Here is a 24,076-nt window from a genome sequence, read left to right on the forward strand (position 1 = left end):
CTAGGTGGACCGCGCTGTTGTTTTTGTCATTCGTCTGTTTTCTATTTGTATCCTATCCCTCTCTCTCTCTCTCTCTCTCTCTCTCTCTCTCTTTCTCTCTCTGGCTTCAAGCCCGTGCACTTTTTTGGCTTGTCTGTTCAACTTGTAGTGAAATATTTATGCACTGCAAGTTAACCCTTGTGTTGTCGTCCCTGTCTGTTTTATAAAGCATAAAGTATACATTTTCCAATTCTGTGTTACATCTTCTAAGCCAACTTCATTCCAACTTATCACCGCTAGTTTTACACTTATGTTTGGAATTCATGGTCAGTAAACCTCATTCATATTAAAATATGCCTAATTTTGAGTTAAAAAACCCCCCAGAAATTATGAATTACTTTAGCTAATAATTAAGATCAGAGGAACGTATATTGATGCATAAGTACAGCCTGTTTCGTGTATGGAACCATCCATGTTATTTTTGGGCAATTTGGTTGAAAGAAACCCATATTTTTGATACAGATCTTTGAAAATGTAGTAGAGTATCTGAGTAAACAAGAAGTGAAATGGGAACATGTCCATATGGACCTAGCCAAAAGCAAACAAAGTTTCCTTTCTGACTTATCACATTTGTATGCAAACATCCATATTTACATAGACAGTAAACCTGTAAAACATTACTATATATTAACCCCTGCATGTAAACCCTTTATGGCTGTTGCTAGGACTTCCCTAAGGCACTGCCATCACCATGATGGCCACAACCCATCTCACTGTTGATTATTATCAAAGCCAATTTTAGGCCAACAGCAAGTTCATCCTACGCAAAGATCAGATAGGCAAAGACTGAAAATTAATAAAATACTATATAAGTACAATAATATTTATTGACATTTCTTGTGAATGTAAGATACATTTAGCAAAATTCCGATTCAAAAGCATTTGAATAAGTCAACAGCTTTTTCCACCAAGCCGCTAATAGTGCTTGCGTTAAAAAATTACCAACTGTAAATTACAGATCTCACATTTGCTCTCCAGTTCACACTACACCATATGGTAATTTGTCAACGCAGTATTGTCAAAAATGGACATGTGAAAGGAGTGCAGCTCTTTTTAACGCTAAACATTTTAAGATCAAGAGATGTTTTCCTTTATTTTGGTAAAAGGATAATGGGCGGCATAAGATATATACCAACCTGATCTCACAGAATTCCGTGAAACGAACACGGCCCCTTAACTCAAAATCGGTGGCAGTTTCACGGAATCGCAAAACATTCCGTGATGGGCCCACGGAAGAATTCCACCAAATGAACACGGATCGCCAAAAATTCCGTGATGGGCCTACGGAAGAATTCCGTTAAATAAACACAGCCCCTTAAAGGTATAGTGGAGGATTTTCCCGAATTTTAGAAAAGATCCGTCCTCTCCACTTTTTGAAAAAATGCACATGCGCAACACTCTACCTGCTCCCGAGACGTAACGCCTATGCACTTATATTGCACTTTTTCACAAATTGAGATGTTTACCGTGTCCGCGCGGTGCGTGACTTGTGCCAGGGCTAGCATCGCTAATCATAGCTTACATCAACTTTTACTAGCAGTGATTTTAAATGGATTTCTCCAAATAGCATGCCAAACTTTACCTGTCGAGTAGAAACTTCGCGACTGAGGCATCAGTGGGAAGCCCAACCTGTGCTTTTAGCGCACGCCAGCGTGTGAAACATTCTCCCAAAAACACTCCGGTCTTGTTTCTTTCTTCAGAGGCCTTTCTCTTCTTGTCATACCTTTCGTAGACACTCGTAGCTCACCACACATACACACCTGAAAGTATTCATGCGCAGAAAGCGAAAACTACCCTAGGGACGAGCACGTACGACGGCCTTACGTAAACATAGTGCCAGAATGATTGACAACTAGGAGGACCAATAGTCTTGATGATCCACCCGGAAAAAAAAAATCCTCCACAATACCTTTTAAGTTAAGGAAAAGGTCATGGGTGGGCTTACGGTTCTGTGACACGCGAGAAGAACGGGACGGAAAAGAAGAAAGCGACTTTAGGAAACTTGACATGCGGGACACAAACCCCAGTCTCCTGGGTGAAAGTCCTGTGTTTGACCCATCCACCACCCCAACCAACCTCCGGCCTTACGTACTACTCGCTACCGTAGTCGCTCTTAATGCTACGTCATCTTCTCATTGACTTTACATTGCCATTGTTTTCTGTGGTGGCCACACAGCACACCACCACGTAATGCGCTGTTAACAATTTGTGATCATTTCACGGAATTCTGTGCGACCAGGCTGATATATACACATCCCAGGTACTTACTTTCATCCACCAGTTTCACTGGAGAGTACGTAGAGTTCAACGCTTTCCTGCACACATCCTCCAATTCCCCACCCCCCATAAGTATGAGTCACCACTGCAGTGACCAAGCGTGATCCCTATCTGGCTTCCCACCAGAGTGTCCTGCCTAGCTACAGTAGAGTCACTGCTGCTGGGGAAAGAACCCCAGTCACGCTCATTCATAATTGCAGCAAATCCCAAACATGCTACCCTACCCGGGTTTGTTATTGTATTTGAAACTAATTCAGAGGTTCCTTGCTAATTGTATTCAGATTGTAGAGTTACATTTCCTCAGTCGTGGGGTAAATTCAACAGCGGAAAATATCCAGGAATGGATATGCATATGAATATGTAGGAGGCATAGGCTCTGAAAAGAAGAAAGAAAGTATGATCCATACCTGGTCCCTACATCAATGAGGGAGCAACCATTCAAAGCACCCCGCCTTGATTTATACCTTCTGTCGTGTTTGCCAGAGTCAGTATAAGGTGGGCATTGATTCGCCATCTGTGTCTGTTGGACTGCATTTGCATCGGAGCAGGATTCACAATGAAGTGGTCTGTGTACAACTAAATCAGTAAAAGTGATACCTTCTCTGTTGGTGGGCTTTTGTCTCCATATAAATACTGTACTGAAGACTGTAGTGTCACAAAAGGGAGATTTAATTTGTTGTTTAACAAAAGCAGTAACTTCCACATAAGAAGCTTTTTAAGATCTTCAAAATCAAAGCGCTGACATGACCATTGCTTTTCTCATATTGTTCTCATTAAATGGGCCTTTATAACTACCTTCCCAGTAGCTTTAACAACACGAGGAACAATATTAGCCTCATCGTCATCATCAGGTTGTGCTCAAGTTTGATAAGATTGCCTATTGTCCACATTCTGTAAAAAAAATCATGTCTAATATTACCATGTTTCTTGGTACTTGCTTGAATTAATTTGATGGTGCCAGCAGATGGCAGAGATATGGAGGACTACTTGATGAGCAGATGTGTTTTTGAATTGTCTTACTGAAAAAACAAATCTTACAAAAAAGTAATGCATAAAAATCACAGTGTGTGGGTCTAGATGGTACATATGGCCATTTCTGTTGTATGCATTGCAAATAATTAAGAATGACACAAAAGTATTGCAAACAACCTCAAGACGTCACACAAAAACAAATTTGCAGGGTAAGATTGCTATGGCACCGTCACAACTTTATGACATTGCATGCGTACAGCCGTGAAGGCTATAAAAAAGATTGTCACAGCCTTAACCTACATTTAAGCCAGAGAAGCATTAACAACCTAAATAGTCTAAAGGAGCTGCACCAGATTGATTTAAAATAAGCCAATGAATGGCATATCAAACCCTGTGTGTTTTCTGTGAGTGAGAGTTGAACACATTCAGTTAGAAATCCTAACAAGCTGTTAAACTGTAATGTTTGCCCAAAGCTGTAGCTATTACAGTAAAATATGGGTGTTGTACTAGTTGTCTAGTAGTATGCACAGTAGTACAAAATACTGTCTTCAAGTTCACAATTCTCACCTGGTGCTGACATGAATGTCACGGCTGTATACTGCATTGAATTTAGTTTACCAAGAACAAATTGGTTTTGTATTTGTGGCTGAAATGCATGATGCATACAAATATGGTTTACATAATCACTATTTGTTATGCAGAAAGCTGAACCAAGATTTAAATTTGACAATAAAGAGAACTGAAACAGTAAGGAAGTCCTGAACAGTGTGTTAATGACATAGGAGACATGTAACACCATTAAGTTACAAAGCCTTATTACCTTTCAGATTTTTTGGATGCAGTTGGAGTGGTGCACAAGTTACATTATTATCTTTTTTTCTCGGTTATAAGCACACTTGCAGGGGTAGAAACTTATCACTAAAATAGTACAGTATCTGTTTCTTTCTTGCTGTATTGTGCTGTCATTTACAGTATACTGTAACCTGACAGGATTTTAGTTCCTCGCAGCAATTATTTTTGAAATGGGATCAGAATGCTACAGGCAGCAGGTTCTCAGCGATATGAAGCATTCATATTTTAATCTTGATTCTTTTTTTTCAGTAGAGCAATGATGAGAAGCTATTCTGGGTGTATGGTCTTATTTCATTCCCTTCTGTTTTCTTCCCACGAAATATAGAGACATTTTTCAGAATTTGTTTGTTAATCAAATCTAAAAACAAAAAAGCCTCAAAGAGTTCCCTGCCTAATGTGAAACAGTTTAGGATCTTTGGAACACAAAATAAAACTTTGACAAATGTGTCCCCCAAGTTTTGCATGACTCCATTGTATATGTGGTGAAAGAACTGTGTCTTTCCCTCCACCCTCCACCAGACATTCCCATGGGTGTCTGAGAAACCAACATCTCTGTCACCAACCCCAACCCCCTTTTTTTCCTTGTTCTATTTTTCTCCCCATCTCTCGATATCACTCTTCCTCTCCCGGCCTCTCTCTCACTCACTCTTTCTCATTCTATTTGGGCAGACATCCAGGGCAGAGCGTTGCTCTCAGGATTTCATTAAAAGGATGTTGATGGAGCACTCTCCCCAGCCTAAGTAAATGTGCTCAAGTCCATTTGAGTGTGCATTGTTTGGAAATGGATAACTGAAGTTGGACGAGTAAAGAAAAGAGCAAGAGGGAGCGAGACGGGAGGGGGATGATCTACATATTTGTCTTCCAGATGAAGGAGAAAGTTGATTTGGAATCTCTAAATAGCTTCTGTGAAGTGAAAACGCTGAGTAAAAACAAGACCAAACACTGGACTGTTCTTTTTCAATTACTGTACGCTTATCTGGGACATTGCTACATGTGAGTGTCATTGTACTCTGACAGGTATATTTGCTCCAGATTTTTGCTTCGTTCTGCTGCACCATGTCACTGACAGTCTACATGAAGGTATCTGGCACATTGGTAGATGGATAGCTCAAGCCACTGCAAAGACATGACAAAGTGTTTCATATCCCTGCCATGTGTATCAGTGTCTACAAATTATTGGGCCCAGAGACCATGACAGACACCAGTAATTACACACGTGGCCACCACATGTTTTCGGACCTGGCTGTCACAGGAACACACTCCAGACGTGTCGCTAGCTGTCACCCCAGTCAACACCTGTCACAGGCGGTCACAACCAGGTGGAACCAGTGCTGTTATCTCATTCTGGTGGCATTACAGTACACTCCTGTGTCTGCTCAGGGTGTTCTGGATGAGCATGATGTGTGCAAACATGGCTGGATGTGTTGTCCACATGCATTAGGGTCGTGAATCTTCACTGGTCTCACAAGTGGATACCAAGATGCATCACCATCACCATCACCAGCGTCACCTCCTCAAAATTATTATGTACACATGTTTTTTTTATTAACAAATACAAGCAGTCCGATATATATGAACTCTCCTTTTTATTGTATGTGCTCTTAAAAAAAGGCACTTCCTGAATGTAGCAGTCTGAACGCAGCAGACAACAGAAAAGGGTAAAAAACTACAATAGCAGCGACAGGAAAATCAACAAGCAGCATCAGTAGGCTATAATCGATTATGGTCTTTCACTGCATCGATGCAGACTGCATCGCAATGCATAATACTTGGTTAATAACAACACCCCTAACATGCATGATGTGAGAATATAGAATCCCAAAATTGCTGCTGTCACCAAGTATGGATAATGGGGAAAAGTTTTTGACGACATATGCTAAGGTGTCTTTGCGGCACATTTATTTCAGGTTTTCACACCCTCGTGACCACTCGCTTTTTCTTCCCAGTGCCAACATTTATCAACCAGAAAATAGACCTATCCAGTACTCTGCCAAACCAGGCGTTGTATGTCACCCACTTTATTTATTATCAAGGGATTTTTGTGAAGTATCAATTGATATCATTACAGATTACTCCTCTGAAGGCCTAGATGTTCTGCAGCTGCAGTGGCTGTGCTACATCCCGGCTCGTCTACACAAATTCGGAGTTAACTGTCCGAGATAATAGGACTGTGTGAATTCTGTTTCGGGGGCGATATTTCACTTCAAGGCAAACATAAAACAGCTTGTTCCTTTTTCAGTAGCCAGCACACTACACCATAACCAAAGCGCTCTTCCCATGCTTCGAGGCTTCACAAAGCACTCCTGCTTTTGTGTTGACATTAGGTCCGTTTCAATTCCCATCATCACTTCTTCTACCCCCCCCAACTCATTCCCTGTGGTATTAACGCTGTTTTTAAGAAAGAAAAAAAAGCCAAAAATGCTTTTTATTATGTTTTTGCCTTCTTCCATGTATGCATGAGCTGTTCAGGATGCAGGATTTTGGCAGAGCTATCACTGGCCCACAGCAGTAATTACTAAAGGGTTTGCATAGCTGCCTCTGACTCACCCGTCTTGGAAATGTTATTACTAAAGTCTGACTTATTGGAGGCGCACAGGGAGCGTCTTGTAAAAGCCTGCGTCTTTGCTCACGCTGTTCCAGCGACACTCGGCTCATATCCCCAATAGGATCCTGGGGCATGAGACCAGATGTACAGAGCGAGTAAGCGAGTAATGATAAAGAGAGGCTGCAATAGACAGTGATTTGCTTGGAGCAAATCACTTCTTTTTTTTTAAGTTCTTCATTTTTCATCTTATGTATGTTGGTCCAAACAAAATAATTGACTTTAAGCATTTCCCCTGACAGAGTGACAGATGATTGGGATTGGACCTTTATATTTTTTTTTTCTCAGGGAAGATGTTTGGCTTGTATCTTTGTAGCTCTACTTGCCCTCAGACAAAAGGAAGGGCAAGCGAAAGTGTCCTGGGGTCTTAGTTTAGATGAAACGATTCAGATATGAACTGGTCTGAGATATGAGAAAAGCATTGAAGTCGCTGGGGCTTAGGTAGCCTTTATTCGACTATTGATCTCTTCCTCTCCTTATTTCTTCCTTGTTCTCTCATTTTCTCTCTGTCTGTTACACACTCGCACAACCACACACTGCACCGTCGCCTTATTCCTTCAATGCTTCACGTCTTTTTCTCTGCTGGCTGGTGAGAGCTCAGTGAGAGCTAAGTTGTTGCCTCTGCGTCCTGAAGTGTATCCTGACAGCAGTCTTTATTCAGGGTCAGATGTTAACTCTCGTTTCACCCCAAAGAGGTGACCGTTAATGAGCTCAGCCTCTCCACCTCTTCAGAGCCACGCAGCACTGACCTGTAACACCTACACAAGACACACTTGTGCACAGGAATACACACAAGTAAACCTGTTCATGATTATTCTTGTCATGCATTTCAATCATCCGCCTGCAGTATGGAAACAGCGCAGAAGAACCATTTCTGCCTCTCATTCTCTTCACTAATCTCTTGTTTCCCTCTCTGTCTCTTTCTCTCCTTCCCTCCCCCTCTCTTGCTCTCAGAAAGAGAGCAGGGAACAGGGTGGTCTGGGTTTGGGTTTGTTTCCAACAGCGGCTTATCTGCAAATGCTCAGGTTCAGCTAATTGGCATTATTAAACTGGTGGTGAGCTCAACTCAGATATAAGGGGAGGTGCTGTGGGGGGGTGTTTGTGTGCGTCTGTGTCTGTGCATTTGTTCCCAACTGTGTGTGTGTGTCTGTGTGTGTGTGTGTGTGTGTGTGTGTGTGTGTGTGTGTGTGTGTGTGTGTGGAATTTTAAACAAGCAGCTGTCAATTTCATTCAACAGGGCGCGTGGCATGCCTGAGGCCCAGGTAGCCCAATTACAGGCAGACACGCTCGATGTATGAGCAGAAGCCCAGCCTATCTTCCTTTATTCAAACACAGCTGTGGGAGAGGAGATGCTAAATGTGAGGCTGGTCGATGTGTGAAGGACGAACACTGTTAGGAGCCACTGCTGAAACAGAGGCAGAATCTTTTGTACATTTTGGTTGCTGGACGATTGATGCTGGGTGAAGGGGGGGGGATAAAGAGCTAGATTATTACAGCTGAGGCAAGCGCAGTGGTGTTGGGGGTAATGGCTAACTTATATGTGTTACAACTGAAAAGAATGAACCGTTTTTGTAACTCTTTCATTTCACCTTCTGCCCCTTTGTTAATTCCCTCAGGGTGGGAAGATCCCAGTGAGGTGGACAGCACCAGAGGCCATCGCTTACAGAAAGTTCACCTCGGCTAGTGACGTGTGGAGCTACGGCATCGTCATGTGGGAAGTGATGTCATTTGGAGAGAGGCCTTACTGGGATATGTCCAACCAGGATGTAAGTGTTCATTTGTAAACATCAAAAGACCCATGAAATCAGGGTTTGAGTTATGTGTGAGCCAGGGGGTCTGAGCTCCCATGAAAGCAGTAAAATCATACATCTGTGGGGGTTGCTAATACATTGCCAGCACCCATTATTTTAATCACAAATAATGCATTTTTCAATGTAATTAATATTATTTACATTTATGATATAAAAATAAGTTTTTCCAAAAGAACGACGCACCATATTCTCTTGTGAATAACAGTATGGCTGCCCCCACCAAGCCACCCGGTGCGCAGTAGAATATTGCACCAGCTGATACTTGTTGATGAGAGTGCTGCAAGCTGCAAACATGCTTCTAACACTATTTTTATTTATCTCCACCCCTAACGATATTTCAGCGAATCCCACAAAGCTCAGATTATAACTCGAGCCCTGCATGAAATCATATCATAACGTTCCTAATGTGATGCATTTCCTTTTGAAACAGGATCTTGCGGCGGAACATTAGATAGTGACCCGATAACTGGGCTGTTGTCATATATGGAGAGAAAGGCAGTTTTATTTCATAGCACAGGGAAAAAGGTGTCATTGTCAAATAATTTGTTACACTCACTAGTACAGCACAGCGTCACCACTGAAGATGCACCTTTTTCTAAGAAGTAGCAGTTTTCTAGGAAATAAAAATGTCCATTTCTTGGGATCTCTAAGAAAGATCATGAAAAGCTAAATCTAAGCTGAGTGTTTTCCCTTTTCTAAACCTCCATGACGTTTGAATCTGAACTGCCTCATTAATAGCAAGGCCATTTTCGTACAAATGTGGTTATACCTTTTTTTTTTTCGCCCCATCGATTGACGGTCAAGGATAACTCATAAGAGAGGAAGCTGTAATAAATCACTCTTTTTTTTTTTTTTATCAGCTCCCATCTCATAGCATCATCACTGAAGATGTCCTTGACTCTGACTTTGAAAGCAGACTTATTATGGACACAGTCTCACACTATCCTCTTTCCTTCCTGGCCAGTTTTTGAGAGCAATGAATGATTGCTGAGAGCTCTGCTTTGTTCCCCATGTCCGTTTGGACAAGGTCCACACACAGACACACATGCACCAATACAAACACACACAAGTATTGGATATAGTCCCATACTATGAGGTCTCTCTTCCTAAGCTCCCTTAGTGTGACAACCAGCCAACCATCAGGCCTCTATGGACCCTGCTCCACAAGGACCGTCCAACCCAGCAGATGTTGCCTCAGTGGGCCAGCAGCAAACACTGCCTGGTGGGACTAAAGCAGAGAAAAGGACTGGCACTGCTCAGCATGTCCGGCTGCTTAATCCACACACACACACACGCACACACACAACGCACACAACTACTTCTCCATATGCACCATTTGTCAAGATTGTGCTGAGTTGCACTCAACTCCGGGGTGGAGTTGGCAACCTACAAAGCAGCCTCTTCTTTTTAATGATAGTATCTTTTACACTTGATTTCACACCAGACCTTTATCTCGCAACTATGCATTTTTAAGAAAAGAACGCATCTACAGACAGTATAGATATAAGGATATGGGTGAGAGCTAGGTCCATCAATGTGCAATGCAGCAATCTGGGCAATCTTAAGTGTAGTATCTAAGAAGTGGCTTCATAGAGTTGCAGATTAAGCTTCTTTTTTTTCTTTTCTTTTTTTTTTTACTTAGGTTTAATATATTTAGACTTTTTCTTCATATTTAGATATTTTCCTAAGTTTCCAAATCTGCCTCAAGTTCTGAACAAACTCCGTTCAACTCTTCCAAAACACTTTGCTCTAACTCTGACTACCGTGAAACACTTAGTCGTAGCTTCTCTCTAACAAGGCCTGGATGGCCTGAGCAGCCTTTAAGAGACATGTGTCACAGTTAATTATATGCAATCTGCCCATTCCCCAGTGTCTTCTTTCTACAGTGACTCTCTCTTTCCTTGCTCTGTCCTCCAGGAATGGCATGTGATTGGCTGGAGTCATTAGGAAGGGCACATCAGCCTGAATGCTGTCTCTTGAGTGACCAGAGCGAGTGTGTCTGTATGGGGCAGTGTTGAGGCAGGGATGAGCGTGTCAGGATTACAGAGTGGATATGCTTAATGTCATTAGTCACTGCAAACTCAAATTAGTATTTAGTTTTTAATGAATTATATTATTGACAACCAGCCAGCTGGTAGAAAAACACTGTAACTGACAGCAATTAGTTGCAATTACTGTATGAAGTGTATTATATAATGTAACCTCAGCTTCCCCTTCCCACAATTTCTCCCCCAGGTGATCAACGCCATTGAACAGGACTACCGTCTGCCGCCGCCTATGGACTGCCCCAGTGCTCTGCACCAGCTGATGCTGGACTGTTGGCAGAAGGACCGTAACGTACGACCCCGCTTCGCCGACATCGTCAGCACCCTGGACAAGATGATCCGTAACCCCACCAGCCTCAAAGCTATAGCCAACATCCCCGCAGTGTGAGTAAAAACTTGTTTTCAACAGCACATGACACATGCATTACCCTGAAATGAAAATATGCTTTTCATCTGTTTACATATACATTATTTACACATGCCGTCTGTACAGACTCAGCACGCATATGCTTACTTTTTATCCTCTCATAAAATAAACATGAATGATTGCATCAAACATGAACTTTTCCTCCCCATGATTTTGTTTTGCCTGCTGCTTTTAAGTGTCCCACACATTCATACCCCCGTATTGGCTTAGAAAGTTAAATTTTTCCACATTTTGTGTTTTATTTTTTTTTTACCCCATAATGATAGAGCAAAAACATGTCTTTAGAAAAATGAAAACATGCGGAAACATTTAATTTACATAAATATTCAGAATGTTTATTCATTATTTTGTAGAGGCACCATTGGCCTTGATTGGTTTTGAATCTTATTGGGTACGATTTTGCCAGTTCTGCATATCCTGTTTTGGCCGTTTTTTTCACTCTTCCTCGAAGATCCTCTCAAGCTCGGCCAGATTGGATGTGGACTTTCTGTGAACTGCGAGCTTCAGGTTTCTCCACAGATTTTCCTTTCCAATTTCCAGACTTTGGCTGGGCCACTGAGGGTCATTCAGAGACTTGTCCTGAAGCCACTTGTTTTGGCTGCATGCTTTGTGCTGCTGCCATGTTGATAGGTGAACTTTTGGCCTTGTGTGAGTTTGAGTTTGTGCAATGGAGACGGTTTTTCTTCCTGGTCCTTCCTTTATTAAACTCAGTTTCCTGTTTGTTTAATTATGACCAGTTTCCTAATATCAGACACTGAGAAGCATCACCATAGCATGTTCTTTGTAGGGATGGTATCGGCCAGGCAACTAGTGGTGTCTTCGTTTTTTCTAGTTGCAGCACTACCATTCAAGGACTGGAGCTTTCCTCTAATGAGTTTTTCTCTCTTATTTTAACCTTCAAAAACATTTGAATAAATAGAGAGATAAAAAGGTAGGTAGATAAATAGAGTTTATCACACCAAAATGTGGTAACAAAAATGAATGGGTTAGAACGCTTTCCAAAGCCAATATTCACACAGTACACACGCACACTTTGGCCTTCTCCATTTTGCATCTTCTCACACACACCTACTGAAACGCCATAACCACCGTTCATCTCCTTCTCTTTAAATCCTCCTTGCTTAACATTGTATTAAAGTCCGGCTCTATACTATACCATACTTATGTAGCTACTCATACTCCTTTCCTCTCCCTCCTCCAGGCCTTCTCAGCCACTGTTGGACAGATCCATACCTGACTTCAACACATTCAGCTCAGTAGAGGACTGGCTCGCCGCCATCAAGATGAGCCAGTACAGAGACAACTTCCTCAACTCAGGCTTCACCTCCCTGCAGCTGGTGGCTCAAATGACCTCAGAGTAAGTTCACCTGCTCGTGTTCAAATGACCAGTTCCAAACCCATATGGCACTTGATGGGCACACTTGTGTAAAATGACTCAACATCAAGTGCGTGTATTTTTAGCATGAATGCGCCCATTGACTCAAGTCTTTGATTGATTGCCTTGAAGTACTGTAAAAGCCTGTATGGTAAGACAAAATAGCAGTCATTGTGGTAAAACTGTTTTTCATCTGTGCTCTTCAAGTATTATGATTACTATGTAATAAATAAGAATTTCTTATGCACAATTCTCTAAAATGCAGAAAGATGTAAATCCTTTACATTTTTAGGAGGCATATTTATTCGCTGCTGAAGTATTTCAAAGCATTGGGTCATGACATTTCTTTTAGCGGTTGTGGTAGCAATAGACACAAATATTGCACTTCATTTATTTTAATTAACAATGTTGCTTGGTCTACAAATATGTGTGAAAATGTAAAATCATTTTAACATTTTTTATTAAAAATGCATGCTCGGGGCTTTGTGGCATTTATGCAGTCTCTTTGCAATGCAAAGCAACATGCATTACAAAGTCTTCTCTCAAGTGATAGAATTAATTTTGTAAGTTTGTGTTTTCTGTTTATTGCCACCGGCTTTCTACCCTGAAATTGCCCTTTCATGTATATAGTGACGTTAGGACTGTAAATGCACCAGACAATGACAGCCATTTTTGGCGAGTAGCCTACAGTATAACCATTTCATACTCAAATGATCAATTCCATCTTCAATATGATGGAAAGCCTTTGATCGATTGCTTCAAAATATGTTCTTGCTTTTCAATTCTCTTTTCTCTCTGCCTCTTTTTTTTCTAGGGACTTGCTGAGAATAGGAGTGACCCTGGCAGGCCACCAGAAGAAGATCCTCAGTAACATCCAGTCCATGAGGGTCCAGATGAGCCAGTCACCCACGACTATGGCATGACTACAGGGGGCGCTGTGCCACGGAACGGGAATCATTCGCAGGACCAACAACAATGGCAGCCTTCGAATGACCCCCGATCCATCGGAACGCGCCAGAGTCGAGACTATTGTCTTAATCTAATCCACTACCATGACAACAGGAGACCAGGGTCTACACTACCACATGGTTAACACCAATCACACACTTCATGCAATCCACGCTAGGAGTTCAGGGTCCAGACTTGATACTGTTACTCCATTTTTCCACGAAAGGAAGACAGATATCAGTTGCTGTGGTTATGAACTGCCATTCCTGTCATTGTGAACCAAAATAACTCCAACAATCCGACATAGACACAGGGGATCTCTCACAATGTCAGACTGTATGGTTAAACGAGTGATATTGTACTTCTTTATTATCTGGACTAGAAGATGTTAAAATTGTAAACAAAAATGTGAGACATTTAGAAACAACGTGTGACCTGTGATTTTACCGTCGTCAATGTGTGCAATGAAGATGCCTTCACCTGGCCAGAAATAAGTCCCAGAATAAAAAGCAATTGCCAGTAGGAATAATTAGAAGGAGAAGAATACAGGGATGTACAGTGGAGCACCATTTTCAACTTTCACATCATCTTTTGCTCATTTGAAGAATTTAAAAAATGTATCGTAAAAGGACTGGTGAAAATTCAGAGCCAGTTATATTTTTGTCTTTTATCATTTGTTTGTTTTCTTTGTTTTTATCACTATAGCAAGATGCCGCCCACTTGTATTTTAACTTTAACACTACCTGTGGAGTCCTGAGTGAAAGGCCTTGCCAAAGGACTTCTTAACCAGCCCCACCCAGATTCAGAGAATATAAATATGTTTATCTCTTGCTAAATATGATTATATCTTTCATAATAAACCTTCATATTGAAGGTGATATGTATGAATATGTATGTACAGAACTCTCTGCTTGCATTTTTGGCAAAGACATGTTTATTGACTAGATTGTGATAGACACATGCAATGTGTGGATTCCTTAAGGTGCCCTGGTTCCCTTCGACTGAACAACGGACACTGGGATATGCGTCTCCCTATTCTAGGCGCACAAGGACAATCCTGACAGAATCCTAAACTGAGGAAAACATTAAAAGGAATGGTGGGCAAAGGATTGGTATTGTAGATCTATATGAAAATTGCTGTAGGAGTTAAAATAATTGACAAAATGTCCATTTATTGGAGATCATGTTTAATGTGGGTGTACACATGCTGTCTCTTGCTGGTGAGCACTTACTTGTACAGATATGTTTTATGTTTTTTATTTCTTTTTGTCTGTTGTTGTTTGTGTTGGGAGTGCTCAGAACCATCCAGAGGGGAAGGAAACTCCACGCATCAGCCGGCCCAAATCCATGGTAAATACCTGCTGATCACACAGGAAAAAAACTACTTCACATCAAAATTGCTCAATATCTGGTAGATTTTATTTCGGGCAAATCCATTTAGTCTTTCTCATGGATGCCACAAATACGTTGGGCATGGCTAGATTCGCTGCAAGTTTAAAGTGCATAGCCAATCAAGGCTTTGGAAATCGGAGTGAATCAGCATCACTTCTCTACACAGTAAAAATGAGCATCTGGGCTGAGGTTTGCCAGGAAGCCTTCCCGATGAACTCACAGGCTTAAAAAGCCCACACTGGTTACTCTGCTCACAGTGTAGCACAGCCTTCCATAGACTGCTGTAGCTAAGCTGCTGAGTAAATCTATGCTCTCTCACTATGTGCTGCTGCCATATGGGTAGGCACGTTAACTGCAAACGCTGCCGTGCCAGAGAGAGTTTCACGCATATATGAATCTATCCATAACTCTTAGCTGCAGGAATCGGTGTTCGGAAATGCACTCTTTGGAAGTAGTATTTGATTGCAAGATGTCTACATTGCTCCCAAGGGATGCCATGGATGATGGGAATGGTCTTTTATGATTGCAGTGTGATTGGTCTGTGCAATGGGATGGTGTCAGGTGGTTTTGCTACTTTTCGTCTTCTTGCTGGTCGCTTGCTTCAGGCTCAGGCTTTGGGACAGCTATGAGGAATTGTTATGTTTTATGAATCAAGTTTTGTCAAGTGTCGATGAAATAGTAACACTGACCTTAAAAGTAAAACTAACCTGAATGTTCCTGTGGTAGTATTCCATTGACATGCAGCCATGGCAGCACAGTCTCCTAGCTCACAGACAATTATCATGAGCTATTGTAGTATCAATTCTGTGCAGTAGCTGTGACCCTGCTGAAATCCCTTTTTGCCCTATTTGAAGAGACATGAGTGAAGACGGTTCTAACCACCTTGCATCCAAAATTAGAAATTGATGGCAGGCCCATTAGCAGATTATTAAGTATACTTACCCCCCTTAAGTCATCCTCCTCCTCCTCCTCCTCCTCCTCCTCCTCCACTGCCTGTCCTGCCTTCTCTCCCTGGCTACTCCCGCTAGTTGGCACATCTCCAGCTCGTTCATCCTGGGTGTAATCAAGCTGTCCTGGGCTGGGCTGGGCCAGGCCCGCCCTGGCCTGAGAAATGGTTGGCTCCATGCTCCAGTGGGCCCAGGCAGGGGTGAAAACACCTGCTGGCACCCCCTTCTGACAGGCATCTGATCAGCCATGAGGAGGGAGACTGATGGGACTGTCAAAAAACAAATACACACACACACACATACATACACACACAGAGGAACCCTCAATTATGTTATGCCCACGTCTGGTTTCCAGCCTGATGCTTAATGAAGAGAAAGTGGGCAGAGACCTGACAGAGTGTGCATATGTGATAGAAAGAGGGGGATGAGTCAGTTTACAGGAGGGTGGGGTTGCAGGACATAACGAAAGGATGCTAGATGAAAATCAGAAAGTTAGCTCATTGAAGTGAATCAGTCCCCGTTATCTCGCAGTGTAGTTTATGTGGCAACATCTTTGTTGTTGTATAATGGTAATATCTTTAGTTTGGTAATAGAAAATACTGTTACAAGCAACTGGTTTGCCTCATGGGCAAAATCAATTGATTTCTCTTTCCAATTCTCCAAGTCATTGATTTACCAAATATTCCTAATTATAATCACATGCTTCTTGAGATTGGCATAAATCGCCATTACGCTGAAGCCAATATTTCAATTTGAATGCATTAGTACTCTATTCAGCTCAGTCTCATGTATTTGCTTTTCAACCCAACAGCCTGTGAATGAGATGATAGAATGTATTCATTATGCAACAGTGTAATTCTCCATTTGCTCTGTTTGTCTTTCTAAATATCTGACTGTAATGACACTCCAGTGTGATGAATGGAGAGGTGGGTCGCCATGTCCCTCTCTAAAAGCTGTTTCATATGGAAGCCATTCATCACACACTGATACAAAACCCAAGAACAGAGCTTGTTAAATGTTTCACGGTGCTGTAACTGTCAGAGAAGTGACCAACGATCAATGACTTTGAGTCATTCTTCTAGTAGCTGATTTCATACCTGTCATTTATAGGTCGGAACAGTGGCAGCCATGTACACCTGAAAATGACCTGACACGATAAACTTAAACGTAATAAAATACTCCATTCTCGTTTTCTTCTGTTTCAGACTGTGGATTCAAAGATTTACACACATATAAAACAAAACACACACTTCATGTCCACACTTTTACATGCACACACACACACACACCATGGACACTTGGATTTGCTGTGGGCAGGAAGAACAGGTGAAATGGGACCTTTCCAGGATGCCAGTCACAACCTCCCCCTCTGGTACTCAATGGATGGTGGAGCTGAATATGAGTGTGCAAATGTCATAGTTTGTTTATTTGTGTGTGAGAGAGAGTGAATGTATGTCAGCGTGTGTGCATAGAGGACACATTTGTGTGTACATTGTTTAAGAACCGTTTCCTTTTTCTTTTGGTTTCTGTATAGCTACCACTTGTAAATTGTGACTAGTACGTGTCAAGAGTTTGTAAGCTGTAACTTTCTGAGAACTATTGTACTAAAATGCACTCAATAAACGCCTTGGAAAACAAGTCAATTACGTGATGGTCTGTGACTCAATGGGCTATAATTCTGTTTTCATTAATGGGTAGTCAAGAAAGCAGAGAGGAAGGGTTATTAGCCAGTAACACTACTGTCAGCGCTGTGCCTGAGTGTAACGTCTAATGCTTGGTTTCATAATGGCTAAGGAAATAAACAGTATTTTGTCACCGCCGGTCTGGCTGGCAGCACGTGTTAAGAGCCATCAGCCACTAATAAACGAGCCGTCACCCGGATGACACGCAAACCCAAAAAATGACTCTTCCAGATAAGTGACAATATTTTGACAAACTAGTGGAAATGATCCTCCCATCTAAACCATAGACTGTATAAAATAGATTGCAACTCTTATCTGGGTCTCAAACACACACACACAAATACACAAGCAGTCACAGCAATCTCATAAATTCCAGTTGCCAGAGACTGAGACTTTTAGAGCAATTCGCACACTGGAAAGCGTGTAGCACAGTAATGATATGGTTAATGAGGTGAGTCGAAAGATGTGGGGATGTATCCAACTCTCAGCGTTTCCCCATAACTGTTTATTGACTCTAATTGATTGATAATATCCAGCTTCATATTAGCAGAGAGACTGCTGTGCCAAAAAAGATTCACAAAACAGTTAATTTTCCGTCTTTTCAAGTTTGTGATATTAAAATAGAAAATGCACTTCCTGCAGAAAATGCTGAAAAAGTCATAGTATAGTATGTTAAAAAAAGTCATAGGATAGTATATTGAAAAAAGTGATAAAAAGTCACTATAGTATGTCAAAAATTGTGATAGTATAGCATGTTGAAAAAAATGGTTAAAAAGTCATAGCATAATGGTCGAAAAAGTCATAAAAAGTCATAGTATGGAATGAAGAAAAAAGACATTAAAAAGTAATAGTATACAATGTTGAAAATGGTGATAAAAAAGTCATAGTAATTTGTTGAAAAAAGTCATAATATAGTATGTTGAAAAAAGTCATAATATAGCATGTAGAAAAAAGTGATAAAAAGTCATAGTATGGTTTGTCAAAAAAAGTGAAAAGGTTATAGTATAGTATGTTAAAAAAGTCATAGTATAGAATGTCGAAAAAAGTTAGAAAAAAGTCATAGGATAGTATGTCAACAAAAGTAATTGTATAGTATGTCAAAGAAAGTCTGGAAGAACAAATAAACCTCACTAAAACCGGCCCACCCATTAAATAGTCATTGAATAGTATGAGGGAAAAAGTCATAGTATAGTGTATTGAAAAAAAATCATGAAAAAGTCATAATATTGTATATGTTGAAAAAAATCATTGTTTAGTATGTCTAAAAAGTCATAAAAAGTCATAGTATAGAGCAGGAGTGTCAAACTCAATTCCACGAAGGGCCACGCTGGAAAACAAGGATCACATCCAGGGCCAGACATGTTTAGGTTATTCACATACATTAAAGTCAAGCATCTTTTATTGTATTATTGCATGTCTCATATAATCTCCTCACTTACAGCTTGGTCGACATAAAGACCCCAAAAAGTCAGCAAAAAAAGTGACTTAGCCATGAAAGAAAAAAACGTCGTAAAACGGGCCAAAAAAACATTGGAAAAAGTGGCAAAAAGGTCAGAAAAAAACTTTGAAAAAAGCTACAAAAACTATGTGGGCCAAAGTCTAGTGTAGACCTTAATTGATTTGCGGGCCGGATAAAAATCTGCGATGGGCCGGATTTGGCCCACGGGTCTTGAGTTTGACACGTGGTATACAGTGTCATAAAAGTCATAGTATAGTATGTTGAAAATAGTAATTAAAAAGTCGTAGTATAGAGTGTCGAAAAAATCATTGTATAGTATGTTAAAAATATTCATAAAAAAGTCATAGTACAGTATGTCAAAAACAGAGATATAAAAGTCATAGAATAGTGTGACTTTCCTGCCGACAAGTGATTTAAAAAATAAATAGGACTTGTTATGAACCTAAGAGGCTTTTAACAGACTGAGCTAAAGAACAAGCCATAGTATTATATGTCGAAAAACTTCATGAAAAAGTCATAGTATAGTATGTTGAAATAAGTCATGAAATAGTAAAAGTATAGTATGTTGAAAAAACTCCTGAAAAAGTCATAGTATAGTGTGTCGAAAAATGGCATAGTATAGTATGTCGAAAATAGTGCTAAAAAAGTCATAGTACAGTATGTCGAAAAAAGTCATAAAAGAGTAATAGTATAGCATGTTGAAAAAAGTGATAAAAGAGTCATATAGCATGTCGACAAAAGTGATAAAAAGTCATAGTATAGTATGTTGAAAAAAGTCATAGTATAGTATGTTGAAAAAAGTGATAAAAAAGTCAGAAAGTCGAAGAAAGTGATAAAAAGTCATAGTATAGTATGTTGAAAAAAGTCATAGTATAGTATGTCAAAACAAGTGATAAAAAAGTCATAGTATAGTATGTCAAAAAAAGTGATAAAAGATTCATAGTATTGCATGTCGACAAAAGTGATAAAAAGTCACAGGGCCCTATTTTAACGATTTGAAACCCAAGTATCAAACGTGAAACGCAAGTAGCTTTGTGGGCGGATCTCGGGCGCTGTTGCTATTATACCGGCGGGATAAATGACTCTTGCGCCCGACGCAAATCCAAAATGGGTTGGTCTGAAGTAGCTAGGTGTGGTTTGGGCGTAACGTGAAAATAACCAATCAGCGCGTCATCTCACATTCCCTTTAAGAGCAGGCGCGCTTATTCCATGGCGGATTGCTATTATGACGGCGGACAGCTGTCTGGGATGCGGCAAAGTAATAAATGCCCGTCTTGACCAGGTGGCGATGTTGCTGCGGCCTCTCGGGCGCATCTCCACAGTATGGAGAGGATTGCTGCAGCCATGGAGCGTGGGCCTCAAACGCACCACCTGCACCTGTTGTCCACTGTATCCACTGTGCGTTGGGTGCAAAATAGGAATGATACATGCGTCGGTGTACAAAGGCAATTCTGCTGAGTGCAAGATAGGGCCCATAGTCTAGGATGTCGAATAAAGTGATAAAAAAGTTAATGGTTTAGCACGTCGAAAATAGTGACAAGAGTAATAGTATAGCACATTGAAAAAAGTGATAAAAAAGTCATAGTATAGTACGTTGAAAAAAGTCATAGTATAGTATGTCGAAAAAAGTGATAAGTGATAAAAAAGTCATAATATAGCATGTCGACAAAAGTGATAAAAAGTCATAGTATAGTATGTTGAAGAAAGTGATAAAAAGTCATAGTATAGTATGTCGAAAACAGTCATAGTATAGAATGTCAAAAAAGTGATAAAAAAGTCATTGTATAGTATGTCGAAAATAGTGATAAAAACTCATAGTATAGTATGTTGGAAAAAGTGATAAAAAAGTCATAGTATAGTATGTCGAAAAAAAGTCATAGTATAGTATGTCGGAAAAATTGATAAAAAAGTCATAATATAGTATGAAATAGGATGTCGAAAAAAGTCATAGTATGTCAAAACAACTGATAAAAAAGTCATATTATAGTATGTCAAAAAAGTGATAAAAGAGTCATTGTATAGAATGTCGACAAAAGTGATAAAAAGTCATAGTATGTCGAAAATAGTGATAAAAAAGTCATAGTATAGTACGTTGAAAAAAGTCATAGTATAGTATGTCGAAAAAAGTGATAAGTGATAAAAAAGTCATAATATAGCATGTCGACAAAAGTGATAAAAAGTCATAGTATAGTATGTCGAAGAAAGTGATAAAAAGTCATAGTATAGTATGTCGAAAACAGTCATAGTATAGAATGTCAAAAAAGTGATAAAAAAGTCATTGTATAGTATGTCGAAAATAGTGATAAAAACTCATAGTATAGTATGTTGGAAAAAGTGATAAAAAAGTCATAGTATAGTATGTCGAAAAAAAGTCATAGTATAGTATGTCGGAAAAATTGATAAAAAAGTCATAATATAGTATGAAATAGGATGTCGAAAAAAGTCATAGTATGTCAAAACAACTGATAAAAAAGTCATATTATAGTATGTCAAAAAAAGTGATAAAAGAGTCATTGTATAGAATGTCGACAAAAGTGATAAAAAGTCATAGTATGTCGAAAATAGTGATAAAAAAGTCATAGTATAGTATGTTGAAAAAAGTCATAATATAGTATGTCGGAAATACTGATAAAAAAAGTCATAGTATAGTATGTCAACAAAAGTGATAAAAAGTCATAGTATTGTATGTCGAAAAAAAGTCATAGTAAAGTCGAAAATAGTGATAAAAAAGTCAGAGTATACTGATAAAAAAAGTTCGGGTTTAGCATGTCGAAAATAGTGATTAAAAAAGTCATCGTATAGTATGTCAAAACAAGTGATAAAAAGAGATAGTATAGTATGTCGAAAAAAGTGATAAAAAAGTCATGAAAAAGTCATAGTATAGCATGTCAAAAATGGTCATAGTATAGCATTTCGAAAAAAGGGGAAAAATGTCATAGTATAGTATGTTGGAAAAAGTGATAAAAAAGTCATAGTATAGTATGTCGAAAACAGTCATAGTATAGAATGTCAAAAAAGTGATAAAAAAGTCATAGCATAGTATGTCGAAAATAGTGATAAAAAGTCATAGTATAGTATGTTGGAAAAAGTGATAAAAAAAGTCATAGTATAGTATGTCGAAAAAAAGTCATAGTATAGTATGTCGGAAAAATTGATAAAAAAGTCAGAGTATATATAGTATGTCGAAAAAAGTCATAGTATGTCAAAACAACTGATAAAAAAGTCATATTATAGTATGTCAAAAAAAGTGATAAAAGAGTCATTGTATAGTATGTTGAAAAAAGTCATAATATAGTATGTCGGAAATACTGATAAAAAAAGTCATAGTATAGTATGTTTAAAAAAGTCATAGTATAGTATGTCGGAAATACTGATAAAAAAAGTCATAGTATAGTATGTCGAAAAAAGTGATAAAAAAGTCAGAGCATACTGATAAAAAAAGTTACTGGTTTAGCATGTCGAAAATAGTGATTAAAAAAGTCATCGTATAGTATGTCAAAACAAGTGATAAAAAGAGATAGTCGAAAAAAGTGATAAAAAAGTCATGAAAAAGTCATAGTATAGCATGTCAAAAATGGTCATAGTATAGCATTTCGAAAAAAGGGGTAAAATGTCATAGTATAGTATGTTGGAAAAAGTGATAAAAAAGTCATAGTATAGTATGTCGAAAAAAGTCATAGTATAGTATGTCGGAAAAATTCACGAAAAAGTCAGAGTATATATAGTATGTCGAAAAAAGTCATAGTATGTCAAAACAAGTGATAAAAAAGTCATATTATAGTATGTCGATAAAATTGATAAAAAAATCATAGTATAGTATGTCAAAAAAAGTGTTAAAAGAGTCATAGTATTGCATGTCGACAAAAGTGATAAAAAGTCATAGTAGGTCGAAAAAAGTTATTGTATAGTGTCGAAAATAGTGATAAAAAAGTCATAGTATAGTATGTCAAAAAAAGTGATAAAAGAGTCATTGTATAGAATGTCGAAAAAAGTGATTAAAAAAGTTGTAGTATAGTATGTTGAAAAAAGTTATAAAATAGTTATGGTATTGCATGTCGAAAATAGACATAGTATAGCATGTCGAAAAAAACGATTAAAGAGTCATAGTATTGCATGTCAACAAAAGTGATAAAAAGTCATAGTATAGTGTCGAAAATAGCGATAAAAAAGTCATAGTACAGTATGTTGAAAAAAGTCATAGTATAGTATGTCGGAAATACTGATAAAAAAAGTCATAGTATAGTATGTCGAAAAAAGTGATAAAAAAGTCAGAGTATACTGATAAAAAAAGTTAGTGGTTTAGCATGTCGAAAATAACGATAAGAGTAATAGTATAGCACTTTGAAAAAAGTGATTAAAAAGTCATAGTATAGTATGTTGAAAAAAGTCATAGTATAATATGTCGAAAAAAAGTGATAAAAAAGTAATACTATAGTATGTCGAAAAAGGTGATAAAATAGTTATGGTATAACATGTCGAAAATAGACATAGTATAATATGTCGAAAAATAGTCATAGTAATAGTATAGCATGTTGAAAAAAGTGATGAAGGAGTCATAGTATAGTATGTCAAAGAAAGTGATCAGAGTCATAGTATAGTATGTCGAAAAAAGTGATAAAAAAGTGATGAAAATGTCATAGTATAGCATGTCAAAAATGGTCACAGTATAGCATTTCGAAAAACGGGATAAAATGTCATAGTATAGTATGTAGAAAAAGTTTGATCAAAAGTCATAGTAGGCTATGTTGAAAAAAGTGATAAACAAGTCATAGTATAGTATGGTGAAAAAGGTGATTAAAAAGTCATAGTATAGTTTGTAGAAAAAAGTCATAGTATAGTATGTCAAAACAAGTGATAAAAAGAGATAGTATAGTATGTCAAAAAAGTGATAAAAGAGTCATAGTATTGCATGTCGACAAAAGTGATAAAAAGATTATATAGTTATATAGTTATATAGTATGTCAAAAAATTCATATTATAGTATGTCAAAAAAAGTGATAAAAAAGCCATAGTATAGTATGTCGAAAACAGTCATAGTATAGAATGTCGAAAAAAGTGATAAAAAAGTCATAGCATAGTATGTCGAAAAAAGTGATAAAAAAGCCATAGTATAGTATGTCGAAAACAGTCATAGTATAGAATGTCGAAAAAAGTGACAAAAAATGTCATAGTATAGTATGTCGAAAAAGTGATAAAAAAGTCATTGTATATTATGTCGAAAATAGTGATAAAAACTCATAGTATAGTA

General features: G+C 38.7%; 1 protein-coding gene across 4 annotated transcripts in view; it reads left to right on the top strand.

Moving 5' to 3' along the window:
• The window catches only part of LOC120568352 (ephrin type-B receptor 1-B), a 181,448-nt gene extending 164,118 nt beyond the window's left edge, over positions 1–17,330 (top strand). For all 4 annotated transcript variants that reach the window (XM_039815787.1, XM_039815789.1, XM_039815788.1 and 1 more), the window contains 5 exons: positions 8,359–8,508; positions 10,789–10,982; positions 12,227–12,382; positions 13,215–14,698; positions 16,893–17,330. In XM_039815787.1, the coding sequence (XP_039671721.1) occupies positions 8,359–8,508; positions 10,789–10,982; positions 12,227–12,382; positions 13,215–13,323 (609 nt within the window). In that variant the 3' untranslated portion in view covers positions 13,324–14,698; positions 16,893–17,330. The remainder of the gene's footprint in view (positions 1–8,358; positions 8,509–10,788; positions 10,983–12,226; positions 12,383–13,214; positions 14,699–16,892) is intronic.
• Positions 17,331–24,076: the final 6,746 nt, after the last annotated feature.

Source organism: Perca fluviatilis, chromosome 11 (genome assembly GCF_010015445.1).
Source record: "Perca fluviatilis chromosome 11, GENO_Pfluv_1.0, whole genome shotgun sequence".
In the NCBI taxonomy this organism is placed as follows: domain Eukaryota; kingdom Metazoa; phylum Chordata; class Actinopteri; order Perciformes; family Percidae; genus Perca; species Perca fluviatilis.